The 23,910-nt window shown below is 43.5% G+C and overlaps 1 protein-coding gene and 1 long non-coding RNA gene across 3 annotated transcripts in view; one reads left to right on the forward strand and one right to left on the reverse strand.

Annotated features, from left to right (window-relative positions):
• The window catches only part of LOC143739036 (uncharacterized), a 36,564-nt gene that overhangs the window by 9,644 nt on the left and 3,010 nt on the right, over positions 1-23,910 (forward strand). Inside the window, exon 2 of the long non-coding RNA XR_013204128.1 lies at positions 14,327-14,365. This is a non-coding gene — a long non-coding RNA (uncharacterized LOC143739036). The remainder of the gene's footprint in view (positions 1-14,326; positions 14,366-23,910) is intronic.
• Positions 291-23,910, reverse strand: part of rxfp2l (relaxin family peptide receptor 2, like) — a 49,483-nt gene continuing 25,863 nt past the window's right edge. Inside the window, exons 11-18 of one of the 2 annotated variants that reach the window (XM_077231105.1) lie at positions 14,516-14,587; positions 13,748-13,819; positions 13,417-13,488; positions 9,607-9,678; positions 7,590-7,819; positions 4,241-4,651; positions 3,418-3,630; positions 291-1,248 (exon numbers count right to left, since the gene is read on the reverse strand). In XM_077231105.1, coding sequence (XP_077087220.1) covers positions 1,109-1,248; positions 3,418-3,630; positions 4,241-4,651; positions 7,590-7,819; positions 9,607-9,678; positions 13,417-13,488; positions 13,748-13,819; positions 14,516-14,587 — 1,282 coding nt within the window. In that variant the 3' untranslated portion in view covers positions 291-1,108. Of the gene's footprint in view, positions 1,249-3,417; positions 3,631-4,240; positions 4,652-7,589; positions 7,820-9,606; positions 9,679-13,416; positions 13,489-13,747; positions 13,820-14,515; positions 14,588-23,910 lie in introns of those variants that run through there. The other variant, XM_077231106.1, reaches the window with a different exon arrangement.

A 23,910-nucleotide genomic window follows, 5' to 3' on the forward strand; every position in this document is an offset into this window, starting at 1 on the left:
TTAACATTTGGGAAAGACTATTGTCAGACTTTATGTGACTAAACAAAGTCTAACCCCAAACCTTCAGCTGTGAAGAGTCCAGCTCAGTATGAGCTATATAACAGATGACAGTCCTGGGATGTTTTTTCGTAAGACTGTGGGGTCCAGGGAGATCAATGAACTTTATTTAGTAAAGCTGCTCTCTGGTAATGAAGTCAAAGTCTTTCGTAAAAGACATCCTCTAGAAGTTGATTTTGTGGTAAGATAAAAATATGTCAATGCAAGGAGTTAGTGCTGCCAAACTGGTGTTGTGTAATGAAATATAATGAAATAATTATAATTTATTCATTGCATTAATTTGGGTTTTACATTCATTTTACATTGTAGACAACTGACAAATTACAGACGACAAATGAAAGCAGTGCGTTTCATAAATAATACACTCACTCAATAAAAGAGCAATTTGGAACAAAAGTATAATTTGATACCAACGTGAACACCATAATGATCTGAATTTCTTTTGTGTGTTTTTTTCACGGATTAAGTGCTATGATTGGTCATTTACTAGCCTGACAGTATGCAACTGCCATATTAGCTTCTTTGTTTTTCATTCACATCCAAACAAGCAAACAAAAATGCAATTAAATCAGTCGGAAGGGTTCCAATCCTCAGCCCACCGGGTCCGTCCTGAACTGTTCCCTGCATTCCTCTGACAGCAGCAGAGTTTGGCTTTCCCTGCATGCGCATGCACTGCTCCAGGTCTATATGGCAGTTGAAGTTTAATAGGTTTGCGTGTAATTTCTTGGTTTTTCAAATAAGGCTTGGTATTACATATTAATTGCATAATATTTTTTACGATGGTCTGCTGGTTAATGTGTGCTCTCATTTCTTCACCCCTGCAGGCTCTTATAAGCTTTATTAGCTTGTGCTGAGGATGAGAGCATTGTGTGTGTGTGTGTGTGTGTGTGTGTGTGTGTGTGTGTGTGTGTGTGTGTGTGTGTGTGTGTGTGTGTGTGTGTGTGTGTGTGTGTGTGTGTGTGTGGGGTCATTATTCGGTCATCTATTAACATTTTATTCCACATGGAATATTAATCTCAGAGCATGTGCATATGCATAGTGTGTGTTTGTGTCAGTTAGTCTGCTGGCAGCGATATTTCAGACACTGTTTGAGTCTCTGCTGAAAAGCGCTGGTTGTGATAGTGTACAGGATGGGGTTCAGGGCGCTGTTTATTGGAAGGATAAAAATCACCACCCACAGAATGATGGTACCTGGAGGAGACAGAGAGAAAGAGAAGGAAAGTGCAGATTAAACTGTATTGTCCAAGGGAAAAACTGCAAAGCCATTCTAGCTGATAAGTGTTCATGTGTGCTCATGGCGGTTGAATGTCTAATCCTCTCTGTGTTCGGGGCTTCAGCTCCTCAGCCACTCAGTCATCGACTAATCAAAATCTGCCTCTTTGCTCAGACCGGCTACTTGCATCACTCGCATGTTTCGGAAATGACATTTGTCAACAGATTTGTACAAGGAGTATACAGTTATATCTGGATTCAGGCTTAAAGGATTCAGCATAAAGGAAAAAAAATAAAATGGCTTATTGTGTCTTTATAAGGTCACTTGGATCTTTTGGTCCAGACATTTAAAAAAAAAAAAAGGCTTTTATGACATATATTTTTGAGGCGGAACTTACCGCGCATTCTAAACAATGCTGTGTGCTGGGCTAAAAGCGCTCAGTGTATGTGCATACACATGATGGTATTTATTTTTACCAGCTGAGAGTTTCAGTCATTTTTAGGCACACATCTTGTGACATCACGTTTTTGGTTTGCTTAGATGTCTTTGGGTCTGTGTTGCGTTCATATTATAGTCAAACCACAGTTTGTTTGGAAGCGGACCGAGACGTTTTGGCGTTAACGCCGAGGCGTTTTGGTCCGCTTGTTTGGTGCGCACCAGGGTTCGGATGGCAAATGAACCGCACTAACAGAACAATTGCACCAGAGTTTGTTTTAATGAGAGCCGGACAGTTACTGAGTACATCTACTTAAGTACAATTTTGAGGGATACTCAAATCTTTACTCGAGTATCATTTTTGGGGAGTACTCATGACTTTACTCAAGTACATTTGAGAGGCAAATATTGTACTCTTTACTCCACTACATTTCTATCCATAACCGCGAGTACCCGTTACTACTTTAAAAAAAAAAAATCTTGGAAACCCTCAATTTGTTGTTTCCCTCTCAAACGTGATTGGATTGGGCAGGCGCCACTGATTGGGACAGCCTATCAGCAATCACCTTCAGCTTTCCGCCAAAGTCAACTCCATGGTCAGATTTAGATAAGAGACGAAACCATGGACGAAACAATGGATGAAGACGCAGCAGGTCCATCCTTGGAATGTGCCAACCCGTGGCCCCACCTCACCAGACTATTTCAATTTTCTGAATTTTCTGAAATTTTCTGAAATGTTAAATAAAGCAACATGGTAAAAGGATGAAAATGACTTGACTCATAACTCCATGTAGAATGTTTCTATACATAAATGTAGGCAGTAGTAATGCAATATTTAGAAAATGTAATCTTGTACTCTCGATACTCAAGTACTTTTAAAAACAAGTACTTCAGTACTTTTACTTAAGTAGACATCTGACTAGTATTTTTACTTGTACTTGAGTAAAATTTAGCAAGGGGTATCTGTACTTTTACTCAAGTAATGAAGCTGTGTACTCTCTCCGCCTCTGGTGTTAATTGAACCAAACCTGCTAAGTTTGTAATTCTAAGACCTGTAATTCCCCTAGAAAAGATATACTAGTAAAAAAAAAAGGTTAATATTCTTTAAAATTGTGCAACTTTTAATTGATTTAATAAAGAATATGCCAGTAGACAAGATCGTTTCTCACTTTTAATAATCTGAAATTATATATCTGTACTTCTGTTGTATACCATATGGTTTATGTAAACCTGTATTACTCTCTTTAATAAAAATAAATAAAAAAGATATGTACCAGTTTGTCCTTTTAGGAGTATTGCCCCAATGATAAGCTGCTGTACAGTGTTTAATATTATTTTTTGTGGGTGCATGTGTATAATTTTCAGTTGTGGTTGTGTAGATGCAATCGTGCAATGTTTTATTAAAGTTCACAAATAAATCAATAAAAAGTAAAATCAATATCTACTGGAGCAGATCTGATTTTAAAGCTCTGTAAATCCTGCTGAATGGATCGAACATGCACAAGAACAAAGCAGGGTGAATATAGTGTTATTGACTGGAAATCAGGCCAAGCAGCCGTTTAGTTCTTATTTCACCATATAATATTAATGAGTTGCCTCATTAAGCTCATTAGCTAATGTGCAGCCAAACTGCGGTCACAGCAATTATGAGTAAGACACACTCATAATAACCTGCCAGTGTGTTCTCTAAAACATAGCTTGTGTTTGCTTACCTGCAATATGTACTCTTAGCAGGGATAATATCTTCAAGAGGAAGATGGGGATCCAGCACATGGCATCAGTTAACACAATGAAGAAAAAGCGCTTTGCAATAGCGACTTCCCGATCAAATACTGTCTGCCGCGCTGACTTAGCCGTTTTCTGGACGGAGTAAAACATACTGGAGTAGGAGAAGACGATCACCATAAAACCCAGCAGATTTAGACCTGACAGAGAAAAATACACATAAATCTTCAGTAACATCGAGCAAAAAGTATTTAACCAAGTTAGCCTTTTTATGCATTATTAACCACCTATTTTGTTTTCTTTCTTCTTCTTTTTTTGTCTTTGGACTGGTGCAGTATTGCATGACTTAGTGTTTTTCCAGTATAAACAATTACTGTAACATCCTCAAAATTTACTTGGGGAGCAATATATATATATATATACACAATAACATATAAATATATTAATTAAGAGCATTGTTTTTTGCTGAGTTCAGTGACTCACCAGCGGTGGTTGCAACCAGGACATTTTTCTGAGTTTAATTTATGAAAGCTTCTTGTAACAGAGCATTGTTAAATCTCTAGGGAATTTAGGTAAATTTATTAAATAATCCTGCAAAGACCTGTAAAACACACACACACACACACACACACACACGCACGCGCACGCGCACGCGCACACACACACACACACACACACACACACACACACACACACACACACACACACACACACACACACACACACACACACACACACACACACACACTGGCGTATCTAGGTCTCAAACGTAGTGCAAAATTTTCACACTCCGGTGCCCTCTGCTCTCACCGAGAAAGATGGCTGTAGAGTAGCATCTGGCACCAGGTTTCTCTGTCTGGTCTGAATGAAGAGGGAAACACACTCCATTCCGCCCATAAAAATTCCCAAATGTCTGTTTATCCCAGAAGGGAATAACGGCAATGATAAATCCTAGCAGCCAGATGAAGGTCAGTGAGCAGAGTGTCTGTTTTCGTCCAGCACGGTAATGCTGGAATGGGAAGACGATGCACAGGTACTTCTCTAGAGTCATGTAGGTCAACATCATGACGGATACCTCTGTGGACAACATAGCCAGTGAGCCAATCAGCTGGCAGGACAGGCTCTCCATCCATATCTGAGCATGCCGGTTGTACTCGCCGCAATACTTGATATCAAAGGCACCGATGAAAAGCAGATACACGCCCATGAGACAGTCTGCACCTATTAGAGATAAACACACAACTTAATACAGGATTTTTAAAAAGTTAATCAAACTATCAATCCATTGCCATCCATTCATCCTCATCCATTTGCCAATCTATCCATGCAACCATTTGCCTTTTGTCCGTCTATCCATCCATCTGCCAAACTTTCATTCATCCATTCACCTGTTCATGCATCGGCACATCCATTCCTGTGTTGTTGGTAATTAAAATAAATGTGAAATAAAGTATAAATATTAGACGAATATTTACAAAAATGTTGCCTTGGAAACTAACTAAAACCAATTCTACACCATATTTATAATACTAAACCATAAATGAAAATGAAAACTGTAAATCTATCCATCCATAATCAATCAGTCAGTCATGTCAGTCTATTGCTTTCTGCTATATTTATTTCAGGTAGTGTGTGGTCAAGCCGGTCTCTTTTTTTGTGGTTCTTTCTATTTGTGCGTCCTAGAAACCTGCATAGCAGTAGATTCAGTTAATAGTTAGCAAGCACCAAATCACTCACACACTTTCATTTACTGCACTCCCTCCAAATCATCTTCCCCTCTCTTACAGATGTCCCTCCCTGGCTTCGTTTTCATTCATCAAAATCAGGGCCTCCGAGACATTTCACACACTGTGAATGGGTTTTTGCAAGCAACCATTAATAGTGTGTTATTCTAGTCTTAACTGAATAAGTAATTTCTACAGAGACAGCTAGAACCCCCAACAACATATCGTGAGCTTAGAATTATATGGTTCTATCTCCACTTTTGGTCAAAATTGAGTTTTTCACATACTCTTATCCATTAGGTGTTTATTAATGCCTGTGTGGTGTTATTTTTGTAAAAAAAAAATATTTTGTTAGTAGTTATTAATCAAATAAAAAGGTTCCATCTCACAAAACAGCAGGGATTTAAAAACTTTGATGCTCAATATCTCAGAACTACCCTAAACGGAAATAGAACTGTATAATTCTAAGCTCACGATATTCCAGCCAATGTGACCCAGTGGGAAACTCCAGAGATGGAGACTCTTCCCTCTCTCTGCATGCCTCTCCCCTGAGGGGGCGGCAGGTTTTGATAATTTAAGAGAGCGACTTGTCCTTTCAACTCTTTCTGGGTTAAGAAACTGCACCTATCCAGCCATCTGTTCATCCTTCCATCTCTTTTTAGCCCCGTCTGCTATCTCTTTCCGTCAATGAGTCACAGATTGGTCCTCAGACTCTGATCCCCAGCTGAACAGCTTTAGATATTGCACTCTGATCCAACCTTTTCTAATAAAAGTTTATGTTGGTGCAGTGCGTGAGGTCATAGTCAGCAAGCTCTCTCTTTGTGTGTGTGTGTGTGTGTGTGTGTGTGTGTGTGTGTGTGTGTGTGTGTGTGTGTGTGTGTGTGTGTGTGTGTGTGTGTGTGTGTGTGTGTGTGTGTGTGTGTGTGTGTGTGTAAAAATACAGACCATTGTAATTATTTATCTGCCCAGTGGGGAGGCAAGAGTGTGTGTGTTTTGATGTTTATTAAAAGCTTGTGATACTGCATAGATGTATAATTTAGTGAGTTTCTGGGCTGTGTATTGATGTATATAATTAGCTGAGAGAGTATAATGGAACGTGTGTGTGTAAATGCTGCAATTAGAGGGGACTACGACCCTTTAAGCCTGTTTGTCTGATGCCTGTGAACTTCCAAAATTAGACCCTGCACTCACACACTACCATTTCAGAAAGCAAACAACTTTTTCATTACGAACTTTGAATCACTTTAAATAAGTAGATGATCATATATGTAAACAAAATCAAATACACCTATATTTACTATAGTAGGGTACACATACTTAACCCGATTATTCAGGGTTGTGACTCTTTTATACACCTTTATTCAATCAAGGCATTGTTGTGGGAAAAGACAGCTGTTACTATTATTTTATGTAATATTTTCTTTGAGCTATCTTGATATAATTATTTTTTTTCTGTCTGGTGCTCATTTTAATTATTTTGCTTAAACTAATTTATATTGTGGGCTGTCACAAAAAGTGTCAATAACATTGTTACAAGATAATCTAATTCAAATAAAAACATTTTTTAACCTTTTATTCATCAAAAAAAAACTGAAAAATTGTATCAGTGTTTTCAAATCATCATATTAGAATATTTTCCGAAGGATCATGTGACACTGAAGACTGGAGTAATGATGCTGAAAATTCAGATTCGCCATCACAGGAATAAGGTACATTTTAAAATGTATAAAAAAAGATTTAAAACAGTTATTTTATTTGGTAATGTTTAACAATATTACTGTTTTGACTATTTTATATATATATATATATATATATATATATTCAAAAAACAGCATTGGCGAGATTTCTTTTAAAAGCACTAAAAAATCATACCAACCCCAAACTTTTGAAATGTGTATAAAATAATATTTAATGAAAATCTAAAATTATTATCACCAAGGTCTTGCAGTCTAATGTTAACCATATTCAGCTCTGTCTTCAATCTGGTTTAGAAAGTCTCTTCCATGATCCAATTATGGATAAAATCGAGTCTTACCTCATGTCATTTTTCTTTTTGAATATCGTCAACTATTTTAGATAGTTGTTTTATTTCAATCTAATATTACAATCAATATTACAGAGTAAAATGGATTGCGAAGACCATTTCATGTTGACCCTTTTTTTTATCTAAAATATTACAGAGTAAAATGGATTGCGAAGACCATTTCATGTTGACCCTTTTTTTTAAGTTAAGTGTTTTAGTTGATTGTATTGTGGATGTGTATGTCACTCTTATCTGATGTAGAATGGGTACATTGAGTTCATAAGTTTTTATGTCTCACTGTTTAATGCATGAAATGGATTTTGACTGATTGATCACTTGAGCTTCACTGGGGTTGAGTAGAATCCTGCATATTGGTTTTGTCACGCTCATGTTTGATGTATAATGGACTTACAGCAGAGGGATTTGATGGCCATGGTGTGATGTTGATTCTCTGAAGCAATGCAGGACCGCAGACAGATGACGAAGATATTTCCAAAGCAAATGATGAAGGCGACGACCCAGACAAACACGCGCAGGATGATGTTTGCAAGCAGATTCTCAAAGGACGAGATTCCATCTGTGTTTGGTTTGCAGCTCCGTACGTTGGGAGAGTATCCACAGAATTCAAAACGCTTAAAATAACTGAAATTATCCAACACATAAAAGACAGAAAAAGAGAATAGAAAAGCACATTTGTTCTACACATAACTGCATACTTCATTAATGATCATATAAAAAAGATATTAAAACATTTAAGGCATTGCGTACGCAATTCTGAGGCAACATTGAGGCAATATTCAAGAACCAGTTTGTAAACAAATCATTCAGATGGGATTTGTGAACTAAATTAACCAATTCATTGAAAATATGAAAAAAACTATTTGTTTACAAATTGAGCATTATTTCTCTTATGACTCTTTTCAATACTTAAATTTCAGTGTTACACAAAGCTTTCATATGTCTTCAGTGAACTGAAGTAATATGAACCACTTCAAGTTTAATCATTCACTTTTTATTTTATGGAAAAGAATAGTCAGGATATTCGGTATAGCACTTTATATACAGTCCTGTTCCCCATACTATGTACTTATTGTAGTAATGACACTAACTGGGTAATAACTAGGTACTAAACCCTGAACCTCCCCCTAAACTTAAACTTAACCCATGTTACCTTATCAGTACTTTTTTAGAGAAGTACACGTAATGTAAAATATAAAGCGCAATCAGAAAATAGTTTATGATGAGATGATTAAGATGAGTAAATGATGGCAGCATCCATTAAGAAAACGCAATGTTCTTGAACGTTTTCAAATAAATACCTAATGTTTACACCCCAAGTGAACACTTTTCCCCTGCTGCACAATCAAACACTCCAGCCTGAGCTGTTCCTCTGTCTGTTCTTTAATCATGTGTTTCACTACAGCACACACACACACACACACACACACACACACACACACACACACACACACACACACACACGCGCACACACACACACACACACACACGCACGCACGCACGCACGCACGCACGCACGCACGCACGCACGCACGCACGCACACACACACACACACACACACACACACACACACACACACAGTTCTGTTCACATTTATAGTTCACCGAACACATCAACAGGTTTGTAAAATGCAGAGCTAACCTTCTATTAATGTCCCAGTCTGCATGTCTCAGATCAAAAGTACATTTTTAGTGCGGCTGATTATCTGCAAAGTAACAATCCCGAAAACCTCATCTCCACATCAAAGTGCAGAGAGGTTCAGCGTGAGGTTCAGCACTCACTTCAAAACAACACCTCTCGGCAGACGGCGGCTCTTTTCTTTGGTGCTGGTGTGGAGGGGACTCATTACTCATAAAGAAATGATGGCATTCCATTTTTAAAATATCTCTGAAGGCCTACTCTCTACTGCTTTTTTTAATTTCATTTTCATTTCTACGGAGGGGATCTGTTCTGGCGATATTAAATCTGATGGAAGAAAAGTTAAAGATACTTCACAAGCAGAGAGAGGCATGATCATCTTGCCGCCTGTGAAAAATCAAGAGTTCAAGTTGAGCTGTATTTACAGGCAGGTTTGACTTTTCAAATGCAGTAATTATTCACCCTTCGACTGACAGCTACCATTCAGTCTACATTCAAGAGTAAAGACCTTTCTCTGCTCTCTCACCCTCTATCTCACTCAGAGGGTGTGCTGTGTGACTTACTGGTGTAATGGAGGTTTTCATGGTGTTTTTTTGACTCATGAGAGACTATGGTGTACAAGGAATTTGAGTGCAAATCTGAAGGTCTGGAACATACTGATAACTCCACAGAGCATATTTAATGTAACTATATATACATATCAAATAAGATATAAATAAGATAAAAAATAAGTAAAAAAATAAGTTTTACAATAGAATTTTAGTATGCTCACATGTGAGTGAGGTTAGTTAGGGGCCGGAACATCCTGATGCTGATGTTGGGAATCTCCACCTCTTCCATACTCCTGCACACAGAACACATATATGATAAGTAGAGAACTGTAGACCTATAAAGCCAGCTGAATAATAACTGACATAATGAAAAATATCAATGAATGCAGATCCATGAATCCGAGAATAATGCAGTGCTGGACATGAATCTCCCTAAACATCTCAACAACATCTGTCGACTGCTACACAACATTCACTGCGACCTGAGGATCAGCCTACAGTCAAGATCATTACCTTTTTTATGTTATGTTATGTTATATTTTATCATTTCCCCCTCTTCCCAGTTGTATCTCTGGTTGTTAGTAACACACAACCAGACATATTTTTTCATTAAAAAAAAGAAACAATGACCAGGAACTAGTTTACAGGAGCAGTTTTACCTCTATAAGGGCATTTTTTTAATATAAAAACACAGAGTGGCATCCATGTATGTCAAATACTTCTAACGCATATTAAACTTGACAGGCATAAATAGTACATAAACCAGATCTAAGGGGCCGTTTACACGACACTTACACACGACAACTAAAAAGAAAACTTATGCGTTTTGGCCGTTCATTTACACAACAGTGTTTTGGGGGTCTGAAAATGCAAACTATTGAAAACGGGTATCAAAGAGCAGGTTTTTTAATAACGATACCGTTATTGTCTCTGAGTAAACTACAAAAACAGAATCTGTGAAAACGGTGACGTCATGCGCATGCATATTACATGTTCTAGGCGTATAGTGTTTCTTTACAAAGTGACATCGCCAACTACTGGCCTGGCAGCATAACGCAGCATTTTTAATCGTTTTCCTCAGATGCGTGTGAATGGGGATCGTTTTAACAACGTTGTCGTCTGTACGCCAAATACGCCAAAACATTTTTTGAAAATATTTAATTAGTAAAAAACACTATTATAATATACAATGTTTTTCTTCTGCTCTCGGTTTCTTTTTGCCACGATGCCTGGGATTGTTAATTTCTGACCTTGGTCAGCAGGATTCACAAGGGTTTGAAATAGAGAGTGGGCTTGTAGAACTGTGGCATAGAAATGGAGGCCAAAAAACTGTTCTATGTCCTTTCATAACCTGGAACAACATTCCTATCAACCAATTGCTGGCGTCTGATTTAAGAATTATAGTTAGGGTTCACATTAAGTTCAATTTCTACTACTCTTTGAAAAAAAAATCATAAATTAGATTTAATTAATACCCTAAACAGAAAGGAGATGAAATCAAGAGCAAATGGCAACTTTTACTTTTGTTTAATGTCCTATTTTTTCTGCTTAGATCCTTGTAATCTCAATTAGACTCTTTCAAAAGTTTCAGAAGATCACATTTATTTTACACCTCAATATACTTTATGCCAACAATTGTTATATTTAGTTCTATTTTTATTTTGCCTAAGGATTTTAAGGAGTCTCTTGCTCTTCTGAGCAATAAAAATGTCTCCTGAGTAAGGGTATGATTGCCTGAAAGGAATGCATTTCCAGAAACAACATATGATGTCTATCCAGGAACATGTACTACTTCTGTAAATCACGTGGTGTGAAGTGTGAAGACGACACTGAGCTGTTTCACTCCAAGGCACTGTGGGAAATGCCAGGACCTGAACGCCAGCGTTCTCCAATAAAATAGGCAAAAATTTACCTAAATTCCACCCATTTTTTTGTAACCTTACCCTTAGCATGAAACCCATCAAATAATATTAAAATTATATGCGTTTGTAATCATGATTGGCTGCCTAATCATATCCAGTATAAAGGGCTAATTCAATGTGATTTTATGGCTCGTTTCCACCAAGCGGTACGGTACAGTACAGTAGGGTACTGTAGGGTACAGTTGTGAATGGTATGGTACCAAAATGCCGAATCCTTCCATTGGGGTACCTAGCACAATGGTACGGTACCTAAAGGGTAGAGCTGGCCTAGAAATCTAGACTCACCCTAGCGGCAGCAAAATTTATTTTGCAGCCAGTAGCAACTCTCCGTTGGCTTTCGAGCTGGAAAAACCAAACTCTAGTCAGGCTAATCAAATCATGTATAGAGTTGGTGGGCGGACTTAACATAATGACGGCAGAGATGTAACAGTTCCGCGTGAATTCCCTGCTACTTGAAAACAAAGAAGATGACCGCTAGCTGCTGGCGAACAGGGGTCTTTCGAATCGGCTTTGGCCGTGACTCTAGAGAACTTGCAGTTAAGCTTTTCTTTGAGAGAACAGAACTTAAGTCATTCTTAAAACTGGAAGATGTGTTCGGAGTTTTGCCAACCGGATACGGCAGAGTTTAATATATCAACTAGCACTGCTGGTGGGAAAACGCATGGGACTCACTCAACCACAACCGTTCGTTGCTCTGGTTGGTTGTAGCGATATCCTATTGCGTGCAGAGGGAATTTGAAAGACACCGTTTATCCCGCTCCTCGGATTGAGGCATGCCAATGGTGAGTTCCCAGACCAAACATCTTGATTTGGGTCTGGCTTGCCAGGCTAGGGTAGAGCTAGACTCACTGCAGAACGTTGATTGGTTGGCAGAGAATCGTCACTTGCGCATGCTTCAAGGGGAATGAAATATACATTTGAAATATACATTTGAAATATAATACTACTATTATTTTGTCACGAAATGTAGTTTTAAGAGTTTTTCAGACGAGAATGTAGTTGTTTAAAGTTCAAACTGTGGTTCATGAAGGTTTATGAAAATCTGATCCAGGTTGTGAGATCCATTCCAGGCGATCACCGGGCGCTCATGTACCCCGCCTGGAACAGCCTTTCCTCGGCTAGTCCTTCAGACGTTTGCCGCTGACTCTGACGTCTCTGTAGTGATTAAATGTGAGATATAATTCGTCTTGTGTAGACCTAATGGGCGATCTTTGGTCTCGTGAATCTATAATTTGTTCCCTGTTCAATCGATTTGGCTGAGGGCTAAGTGAAGTTTTATAACTTTATATATTTAGGCTATAGGGAATGTGAAGGTGACGTCACGCCGTGCTGCATTAGGGGTCCGCCGCCATATTTACAGGATCGCGCCCTATCCCGCTGTATTTCAATTCGTGTGTTGGAGGCTGTGTTTGGATTTTCTGTCGAGATTTTAATAAACGTTGATATGGTTGGTCAGTGCTGCTCGATCAAGAACTGCCATAGCAGGTCACACGATCATTCAGGGAGGAAACTGAGCAACGGAATTAGTTTTTTCAGCTTTCCTTCTTGGAAAAAACAATAAGGGAAGCAGGTCGAGGAGCTGACGAGAAGACGCCGGATCGCATTCATAATTTCATCGTTCTCGGGAGTCAATAAAACTTTGCGTACTTGGTATTGAGAAACGCCTAATGTCAGTGCTTGGCTTCTTGTGACAAACAGCCACACGCCGAGAAGCAAGAACAAGATCTACTGTATGCCATCCATTGTTGTTTACTATGTCACTTTCTTCTTTGCGTGAAAATGATGTTGATCGCTTCTTTCTGGCATAGGTTACACCATTGGTGTTGGTGGTGGAAACGCAAGCCGGATAAGGGTTTACCGTCCCGAATCGTACTGTACTGTACAGTAGCCTACTGTACCACTCGTTGAAAACGAACCATTAGATATTTAATTATTCTCTGATTAACAGTCTGAGGTCAATCACATGCTGAGAGATAGTCATGTACCAGACATGAATGTCATGTAAATATGATGTAGATTTTTGCAAACATTGTGCACACATGAATAAATACAAGCTCTCTCCTTATACAGCATCAATATAATAATGTAACTGGTGTTGTGTTTACTCACAGTGACTGCAGATTCACCATAGTGTCAAATTGATTGCTGTATATGTGTGCCAGGGGATTGTTGGAGATATTTCTATAAAAAACACACACAAACAGTAAAATAGTTATTGATAAAGTCCATAATATGCTTCTGTGATTCATAAGGCCTGTCACTTCATCCAAAGAGGCTTTCAACCAATCAATAAATCACTGGGCAGATCAGCACAAATACAAGTAAATAACACTGAGGTATTGCTCCACAGGTACCTCAAGAAAAAATATTGCATAACTTTTAACCTTTTAGACAACACAATTTGCACCATAAATAATAAAGTGCAGAATATGGCTCTCACAGCTGTTTGAGGTTCTGGAGGTTCTGGAACAGAGATGGAGGCAGGTCTTTAATCTGGTTCATAGACACATCTCTGTAAATAAAAATGACAGCAAATTCAGCAGCTCATTTTTTACCTTAATCATTCACTGAATAAATAAAACTGGAAAAAAAGATCCTCAAATAGAAGCTTTGATCCTACACGTGTGCTTATCAGCTTAAGATTATTTACACAGGAGGTTTCTCTCCCTCCCTATCTCTCTCTCTCTGTCTTCAAATCTCAGCAGAGATATCAAGAATGTTCATGCTGCTTTTTTCTATTCAAAACAAACACTTGACCAGGGCTGTCCAGCTCCAAAAATCAAGGAAAAAGTGTTTCATATACAGTACATAACATGCGCACTATATTCCAAGTCTCTCGAAGCCATACAATAGTGTGAAAAACTGAACTTACGGACTCAAAATCTTAGCCTCGACCTTAGCTGTCAAATCTCATATGTGAATGTATACCAACTTCAGCCCTTTTGTGCTTTTCATTTCTATATGCTTTTGTTGTATGGGCGATTGTTCTGTAAACATGTCTTTTTTGTGTGTTTTTCAGGGAAGAAAGAAAGAAATGTGGGTTTGGAACGACGTGAGGGTGAGTAAACAAGAACAAACTCACCTTTAAAATTCACAAATAGAGTCTCTTTCTCTCTCTGATGCACACATTTTTACAAGCAATGAACTGGGGACCACATTGAATTGTAATTAATTAATGCCTTTACTTAGTGTGCACATGTATACTCACAGGTCTATCAATCTTTGCATGTCTTCAAATGTTCCCTCCTCAATGGTGCTGATGTGGTTTCTCCTCAGTGCTCTAAACCAGAAAAAGACATATATAATAACAGTATCAAACTTATTCCCCTTTACACCAAGGCCTTCAGTGCCGCAAAATGATGATTTACATATAGATGTAAATCAGCTCTGTCTCAATCACTGAGTTTAACAAGAGTCACACTTAAGAACTATTCATATCATCATGTTCATGTTTCCAGGAATGATCTCAAACATGTTTGAGATCAAACATGAAATCTTCATCTCCATAAAGCTTTTCAGCAGATGGAAGCATGAAGTGCTCCAAAATCTCCTGATGGATAGCTGCATTGACCCTGCCCTTGATAAAACACAGTGGACCAACACCAGCAGCTGACATGGCACCCCAGACCATCACTGACTGTGGGTACTTGACACTGGACTTCAGACATTTTGGCATTTCCTTCTCCCCAGTCTTCCTCCAGACTCTGGCACCTTGATTTCCGAATGACATGCAAAATTTGCCTTCATCCGAAAAAAGTACTTTGGACCACTGAGCAACAGTCTAGTGCTGCTTCTCTGTAGCCCAGGTCAGGCGCTTCTGCCGCTGTTTCTGGTTCAAAAGTGGCTTGACCTGGGGAATGCGGCACCTGTAGCCCATTTCCTGCACACGCCTGTGCACGGTGGCTCTGGATGTTTCTACTCCAGACTCAGTCCACTGCTTCCGCAGGTCCCCCAAGGTCTGGAATCGGTCCTTCTCTACAATCTTCCTCAGGGTCCGGTCACCTCTTCTCCTTGTACAGCGTTTTTTGCCACACTTTTTCCTTCCCACAGACTTCCCACTGAGGTGCCTTGATACAGCACTCTGGGAACAGCCTATTTGTTCAGACATTTCTTTCTGTGTCTTACCCTCTTGCTTGAGGGTGTCAATGATGGCCTTCTGGACAGCAGTCAGGACGGCAGTCTTACCCATGATTGCGGTTTTGAGTAATGAAACAGGCTGGGAGTTTTTAAAAGCCTCAGGAATCTTTTGCAGGTGTTTATTCATGTCGAGTTTACTGTGTTTTGAATTATGGGTGGCACTTCTGGTTTGGGGAACTTCCATTCAAAAACACTGAAACGAATAATTTCAAATCATAAGGTTGCCCTACAAATAAAGCTTATCCGTCAGTTTGACTCAATGAGCTATCAGTTTTCTTTCATGTTTTATTTAAGAATAACACGAGAATAACGTAACACTTGGTATTTTAATGTGACATGGTAACAAAAATATCTATGGCAAGAGCTCTTTTCAGTCACTGCAATTAATTAATTTTTTCCTTTTGCATTCCGCTAAAAAAGGTCAACATATACTGCACATTTGTGGTCTGTTCTCCCGATTTAATTTACGATACCGGTATTAATAATTCACTGGAATGCACGAAGAATCTCTTTTTGTCTCCCCAAATCCTCACGTCTCTTTCCAGGTTTGTTTTCACAGGTAAATACAATTTATTGTAAGTCAAAATTATTATTATTATTATGTTTTTATTAAGACAACGTCTCGGTTACATATGGTAACCCTCGTTCCCTGAGGGAGGGAACGGAGACGTAGGTCATGACTGACCAATAGGAATCTCGCTAGAGAGGCCAATCTACTTCGCGTGAAACTAAAACAAGCCAATACACATTGGCGTGCAATCATTTGCATCAGCTGCGCTCCCTCGTTAGCGCGGGTATAAACGAGCAGCTGGTGCGATTGCACACTAGTTTTTTGCTGAGGAGCCAAGCCTGAGAAAGCTGGCCGCCCCGGCGGGCGGCAGCGGATGTGGCAACGGGAGCTACGTCTCCGTTCCCTCCCTCAGGGTACGAGGGTTACCATATGTAACCGAGACGTTCCCTATCGGTCAGTCACTACAACGTAGGTCATGACTGACCAATAGGAATCCCTACCAAAGCGCCACAGCTGCTGCACCCCATCCAGCGCCCCCGTGCAAGCCTCTACACCTTCTTGCCTGGAAGGACGATAGGCGGAGGCTTACACAGAGTGAGTCTGACACTGTTGTTCCGTGATAACCCATACAGTGAGATATTGGATAACACTGGGAAAGCGTGCCCTTTCTGTTTAGGAAGGAACGCTGCGGAAGCCACTTCTTCAAAGAGTTATGTGGAAATGCATATGGACTAGCCTGAAGGCTGTACTGCATATGAAATAATGCGTGACTTAGCCCAAGGGAAAGACACGGGCTTCCGATAGGAGCAGCCGTGGAAATATACACATATGGGATCCCCGTAGGGTCACACATACGGAACCCAGCCCAGATCCGGTTCTCAAGGATACAGCGGATAAGGGCCTGGCGCCGGACGCTCCGCCAAGTCCGGGCCGAGGGTTATGGAGGACTCGACAGGTTTTACTCTGGAGCAATAAGGGTGCACAGTAGGGTGCAGCAAGCCGACAGAGCCAGACCTTTCAGTTCTTCTACCCGTCTAGGGTGAGAACACGGGAGGAGACCGGCTCTACACGTAGGCTATAGTATCTAGCGAACGTGTAAGGTGTCGCCCAGCCCGCAGCTCTACAGATATCTGTTAGCGAGGAGCCATGTGCCAGTGCCCAGGAGGAGGCAACGCCTCTCGTGGAGTGTGCATGCAACCTGAGCGGGCAGGGCACGCCTTGTGCCTGGTAAGCCAAGGCGATGGCATCCACTATCCAGTGGGCCATCCTCTGCTTGGAGACAGCCTTTCCCTTCTGCTGGCCTCCGTAACAGACAAAGAGCTGGTCTGAGGTCATGACGCTTTGAGGGCCAGGGCTGTGTCAAAGCCAGGGCTGTGTCTGCCTCCTCCAAAGGCAGCGCTTGCAGGTTCACTACCTGGTCTTTGAAGGGAGGGGTAGGAACCTTGGGAACATAGCCAGGCCGGGGTCTTAGTACCACGTGGCTGTCACCCGGCCCGAACTGTAGGCACGATTCGTCGACCGAAAATGCGTGCAGGTCTCCTACCCTCTTGACAGAGGCCAGTGCAACCAGCAGCAAAGTCTTCATGGAAAGAAGCTATAAGTCTATTGACTGCAGAGGCTCAAAGGGAACATCCTGAAGTTGCTCGAAGCACCAGGGAAAGATCCCAAGAGGGTATGGAGGGGGGTCGAGGAGGATTTAATCGTCTCGCCCCCCTTAGAAACCTGACGACCAGGTCGTGCTTTCCAACTGCTTTGCCATCTATGTGGTCGTGATAAGCTGAAATAGCGGCAGCATGTACTTTGAGGGTGGAGGGAGACAGTCTACGCTCTAACCCCTGTTGCAAGAAGGAAAGCACAGACCCTATCGGACATCTTTGGGGGTCTTCTCGGCGAGAAGAACACCACTCGACGAACAGGTTCCACTTCAGGGCGTAAACACGTCTCGTGGACGGCGCCCGTGCTGAAGTGATGGTGTTAAGTACCTCAGGGGGTAAGTCACCTAAAACCTCCGCGTCCCGTCCAGGGACCAGACATGGAGTTTCCAGAGGTCTGGACGCGGGTGCCATAGGGTGCCCCGTCTCTGAGTCAGAAGGTCCTTCCTCAGAGGAATGGGCCAGGGAGGGACTGTCACAAGGAGCATGAGTTCTGGGAACCAAGTCCGGGTGGGCCAATAGGGAGCCACCAGAAGGACCTGCTCCTCGTCTTCCCTGACTTTGCACAGTGTCTGCGCAAGAAGGCTGGGGGAAACGCATATTTGCGAAGGCCCCGGGGCCAGCTGTGTGCCAGTGCGTCCGTGCCGAGTGTTCCCTCGCTCAGGGAGTAAAACAGCTGGCAGTGGGAGGTCTCTGAGGAGGCAAACAGGTCTACCTGAGCATCCCCGAACTCTCTCCAGATCAGCTGAACCGCCTGGGGGTGGAGTCGCCATTCTCCCGGGAGCACAGCTCGTGATAGCTCGTCGGCCACACGGTTGAGCAAGCCGGGGACATACATGGCTCGAAGCGACCTCAGATGCTTCTGACTCCAGAGGAGGAGATGGCGGGCGAGTTGCGATATGCGACGGGAGCGTAGACCACCTTGACGGTTGATGTACGCAACGGTCGCAGTCTTGTCCGTACGGACCAGCACGTCCCTGCCCTGTAGCCGTCTTTTCAAGCGGGTCAGGGCGAGATGTACTGCTAGCAACACGAGGCAGTTGATGTGCCAATGCCGTTGAGGGTCCGTCCACACCCCTGACACTGCATGCCCGTTGTACGTGGCACCCCAGCCGGTGGCAGAGGCATCTGTGAATACCACAGCATGCCTGGACACCTGTTCCAAGGGGACTCCTGCCCGCAGGAACGAGGGGTCTGACCACGGGCTGAAGGTCTGGCGGCACTCCGGTGTGATTGCCACCCGGTGAGTGCCATGATGCCACGCCCATCTCGGTACTCGGCCGTGAAGCCAGTGCTGAAGCGGTCTCATATGTAGCAGGCCGAGCGGGGTTACTGCTGATGCTGCTGCCATATGCCCCAGGAGCCTCTGAAAGAGTTTCAGTGGGACCGCTGTACTGCCCTTGAACGTGTTCAAGCAGTTCAGCACCGACTGAGCACGCTGCTCTGTGAGGCGCGCTGTCTGGGCAACCGAATCCAACTCCATACCGAGAAAAGAGATCCTCTGCACAGGGGAGAGTTGCTCTTTACCCAGTTGACCTGAAGACCCAACTGGCTGAGGTGCCTGAGCACTAGGTCCCTGTGTTCGCATAGCTGATCTCAAGAGTGTGCTAGTATGAGCCAGTCGTCGAGATAGTTGAGGATGCGAATGCCCTGTTCTCTCATGGGAACAAGGGCCCCCTCCGTGACTTTCGTGAAGACACGGGGGGACAGGGACAGCCCGAAGGGTAGGACTTTGTACTGATATGCTCGACCCTCGAACGCAAAGCGCAGAAATGGCCTGTGTCGAGGAAGAATCGAGACATGAAAGTACGCGTCCTTCAGGTCGATCGCCGCAAACCAATCTTGGGGACGGATGCATTCGAAAATGCGTCTCTGCGCGAGCATTTTGAACGGTAGCTTGTGGAGGCTTCGATTCAAAACTCGCAGATCCAAGATCGGTCGTAACCCACCACCTTTCTTGGGTACAATGAAGTAGGGACTGTAGTGCCCTGATCTCATATCGGCTGGAGGGACCGGCTGTATCGCATCCTTCGCCAGTAGGACTGCAATCTCCACACGCAAGACATGTGCATCTGCTGCTCTCACTGAAGTGGAGTGGATGGCCCGAAACTTGGGGGGACGCCGGGCGAACTGAATCGCATAGCCGAGCCTGATGGTTCGAATGAGCCAGCGAGATGGCCTGGGGAGCGCTAACCAGGCTCGCAGAGACCGTACAAGTGGGACCAAAGAAACTGCTCTTTTATTGAAAATTTGGGTACCGCTGGTTTTGAGGCCAGCGGCGGAACACAAACAAAACGAAACAAAGGATTTTCCACCCGGCCCTCTTCCGGGGGAGGGAGCGATGCAGTCATCGTCTCCTGGAGAGCAGTCCCTTCCACCTCTGGGTCGCCCGTCCCAGGGCCGCTTACCTTTGGCTTTGCCGCCCCTCTTGGCGGGGGCCTGGACGGGCGGGGCGCCCTGCCTGCGACTGGCTCCACGGTGCCGCTTGGATGGAGGCTGCTGCTGCGGCGCGGGAGCAGGGGCAGACGCAGGCGGACACCCACGGCGACAAGCAGACCGAGGAGCCGCGGGCGGTGGGGTGGAGGCAGCAGCTGACTGCCGCGGCAGGATGTGTTTAATGGCCTCAGTCTGCTTCTGTACAGCCGAGAACTGCTGGGCGAAGTTCTCGACCGCGTCGCCGAAGAGGCCGGTCTGGGACACGGGGGAGTTAAGGAACCTGATCTTGTCGGTCTCCCGCATGTCAGCCAGACACAGCCAGAGGTGGCGTTCCTGGACCACTAGTGTGGACATCGCACGACCCACTGACCGCGCAGTGACCTTCGTCGCACGAACCGCGAGGTCAGTTGCGGCACGAAGTTCTTGGAGAACTTGTGGATCATGACCACCCTCGTGCAGGTCCTTCAGTGCCTTGGCCTGATGAACCTGCAACAACGCCATAGCGTGCATGGCAGGGGCAGCTTCCCCACAGGCCTTGTAAGCCTTGCCGGTCAGGTCCGACGAGTACTTACAGGCCCGGGAAGGAAGACACGGTTCTCCACGCCAAGTGGAGTTAGGGCACAGTTGCACAGCAAGTGCGTATCCCTTAGCTGCCCCGCCATCAAGGGTGGTGAGGGAGGAGGAGCCACCGAGACGGTTTCTGGCAGTTAAAGGTGCCGTCCACGTCCCGGGAAGAAAGGCACTGGGGTGGGTTGCTGAGAACCAGCGCTCGCCACCCCGAGATACCAATCGTCCAACCTCGAGGGCTCGGGACACGGTGGAGGGTTCCACACGAGCGGGATCCTGTTGGCGGCCCGGGAAAGCATGGCCATCATCTCCGGGTCCGACTCGGGCACCGCTGACACACCTGAAGGAGGCAGCGGCTCCGAGCCGTCGTCCGCGGAGAGGTCTGACCCACCCTCCGATGCAGCGATCGACATCTGGTCGTCGCAGGGAGCGCCGAACGAAACGACTGTTACACATCTCGAGGATGCTCCAGTACGCTCCGTTGGCAGCTCAACCGGTTGCGGAGCATGAGAGGAGTGAGGGTTCCTAGGGGGTTGGTTCCCCGAAAGAAGCGCGCTCACTGTAATCCTCAGGTCACCCGTGTCACTGCCCGAAGCAACCCGCGAAGGGGGGTTGGAACGAGGTGCAGGCACGGGGACTCCGCCCCTTTGCAGGAACGTGAGTCTCGACCTCAGCTCCGAGATGGTCATCTTCCCACAATGGGTACATGACTCATCCACGAACGCTGCCTGTGCGTGTTCGAGGCCCAGACACACGAGGCAGCGATCGTGACCATCCCGCGACCCCAGGTAACGACCGCATCCAGAAACACACAGATAGAACGTCATCTTGAAAAAGACGCGAACTATCTGTGTAAGCTCTTTTAGGAACTACTCTCACTGGTGCTGAAACACACAGGGGAACAGTCACAGCGATCACAAATGGGAATGTGCACCCGTCTGTGCGCTGAATCTCTCGTTGGAGGTCTTACCAGCCGTTACAACAGCCTTTGCGCGTCCAGCTGTTATAACAGCTTTTGAGCGCTCGAAGCGCACCTTACCAGCTGTTAAATTAGCTCTTTCTTTTTGCTCAGTTTTAAAACAAAAACAAGAAAGAAAGAGAGAGAGAGAGAGAGACTGCTCGCGCTGTCGTGTTGTCACGCCCGCACCCCTGAAGGAGAGGTTCAGAGAGGCTTGCAATAGTAGACTTCAACTGAAGCAGAGGCATCGAAGTGTTTAGCTCCGAAGCAAAAAGCTAGTGTGCAATCGCACCAGCTGCTCGTTTATACCCGCGCTAACGAGGGCGCGCAGCTGATGCAAATGATTGCACGCCAATGTGTATTGGCTTGTTTTAGTTTCACGCGAAGTAGATTGGCCTCTCTAGCGAGATTCCTATTGGTCAGTCATGACCTACGTTGTAGTGACTGACCGATAGGGAACGTATGTTACATAATACAGATTACCACAGTGATATTTAACCGTCAGATTTTGTTGTGGAAAGATTCAATTTCACGCTTTTGGGGTTAGGCCTATTCGTGGTCTGTTGAAAGTACCTTGTTGATGCTACACTTTTAAATGTCCTTTTAATGTTCAAGTGTTGAAGGGTGAGTAGAATAATGTAATGCCATAGTACACACTACACAGTTTAAAAAATGTATTATAGCGTCCATAGAGTTGGTCTTTCATTGATTGTTTACAGCTTAACGGAAGTTACACCCATAATTTGCGTAAAGCACCATGGGGTTTAGGAATAGTGTCAATAATTACCGTGTTTCTTTTCAATTGCTAACAAGGATTGGTCAATACTAAAGCCACATTTTCAAAACACTTCACACATTCAGCAAAACAGAAGTCTATGCAGACCAAACTGAATAATTTTTCATTGCTTTCACACAAAATGCATTTAATGACCACATCTCCCAAAATTCATGACCACTTATGTCAGGACCACTCTCGTCAAATACGATTGACAATTATCATACAGTTAAGATTGGTGGTATGGTTCTTTTCTGGGCAAGAACTCCCTGCGCATCCATGCAGCCTAGCATGGATTAGAGCAGCAATAACCCCCCCTTAGGGTAAAAAGAACAGAACCAACATGAATGTATTGCAGAATGAATGTATTCATTCATTCATTTTAATGTACAACTGTCACGGTGGGGTGCAGGCAGAAGAAGACGAAGAAGGCAAAAAGCTCCAAGACAAACTATTACTATAACTTGAATTCCAACGGGTACAGACAGGTAGGATGAACACACACACTACATAAGATTGAGAACAGACAAAGACTGGCTGAACTGAAAGGAACTAAATACAAACACTGATGAACACAGTTTAACAGAAACCAGGTGACACAGATGATGATTAACTAGACACAGGTGGAACAGATGATGAACTGACAGTAACCATAGAAACAGATGAGTGGTGGGAAAACAGAACAAAGGAAGACATGTGACTAGTGGGTGACTGTGACAACAACAGAGGGTGCTTCTCAATATCCCTCGTTCCTCTGTCCTCCATCCTATGACCCGGAAACCGATCGAGCGCAGCCATCTTGAAGGACATCTCAATTCTCTAATTGCACCACGAGGAGTCGAGGATCGAGGAGTGAGGAGGCTTCCAGAGGAGTCATGTGCGAGGATACACGGGTGTATCCTATGCGGAAGAGTTTTATCGACTAAACGTGACGCACGTGTCAATTCTCCTCCCCCTTCACATCGATCACAATCATTTTAATTTATTCTTTACCTTTGCAGTTTATATAAACTACATATCTCAAATATATCAAAAAGGTATCTTGCTTTATTGTTATTTCTTATGAAATTCTTAAATAAACATACTTCAACAACATGAGGGCAGATCCTTTGAGCGCTGCTGATGACGCAGTGAAGTGACGCTAGAGTGATGTATAAAAAAGCTTTCATTCGATTCCTCCGTCATCGTTTTCTTTCCTTGCTGCCTACCCTCGCATCCTACAGGGGGTGGAGCTGAGACGCTAGGAAAGGAAGCGAGGAAAGGAAACGAGGATGCACAAATAAGAAATGAGAAGCACCCATAATTAGAGAATTTTAGTCTGATTCAGGGGGAATCAGAATGCCAAATCCTGACTGAAGAGAGGAGGACCTGGGGATGGAGGAGGTAATTGGCTCCTGAGAAACGCAAAAGCTGCTGATTACACTGAATGAGCTTATATATGGATGCAGTGATAGGCGTCATATTCCTATAGGTAGACGTGGATCAGCTGATGCGAGCTTCACTAATGTGACCTGCCAGAACTGACGCTACGCTTGATTTTTGTCATTCATACTTCAACATCCGCAAA

This window comes from Siphateles boraxobius, unplaced genomic scaffold (assembly GCF_051911475.1).
Source record: "Siphateles boraxobius isolate OS27281-9 unplaced genomic scaffold, OSU_SipBor_1 16, whole genome shotgun sequence".
NCBI classification, from domain to species: Eukaryota; Metazoa; Chordata; class Actinopteri; order Cypriniformes; family Leuciscidae; genus Siphateles; species Siphateles boraxobius.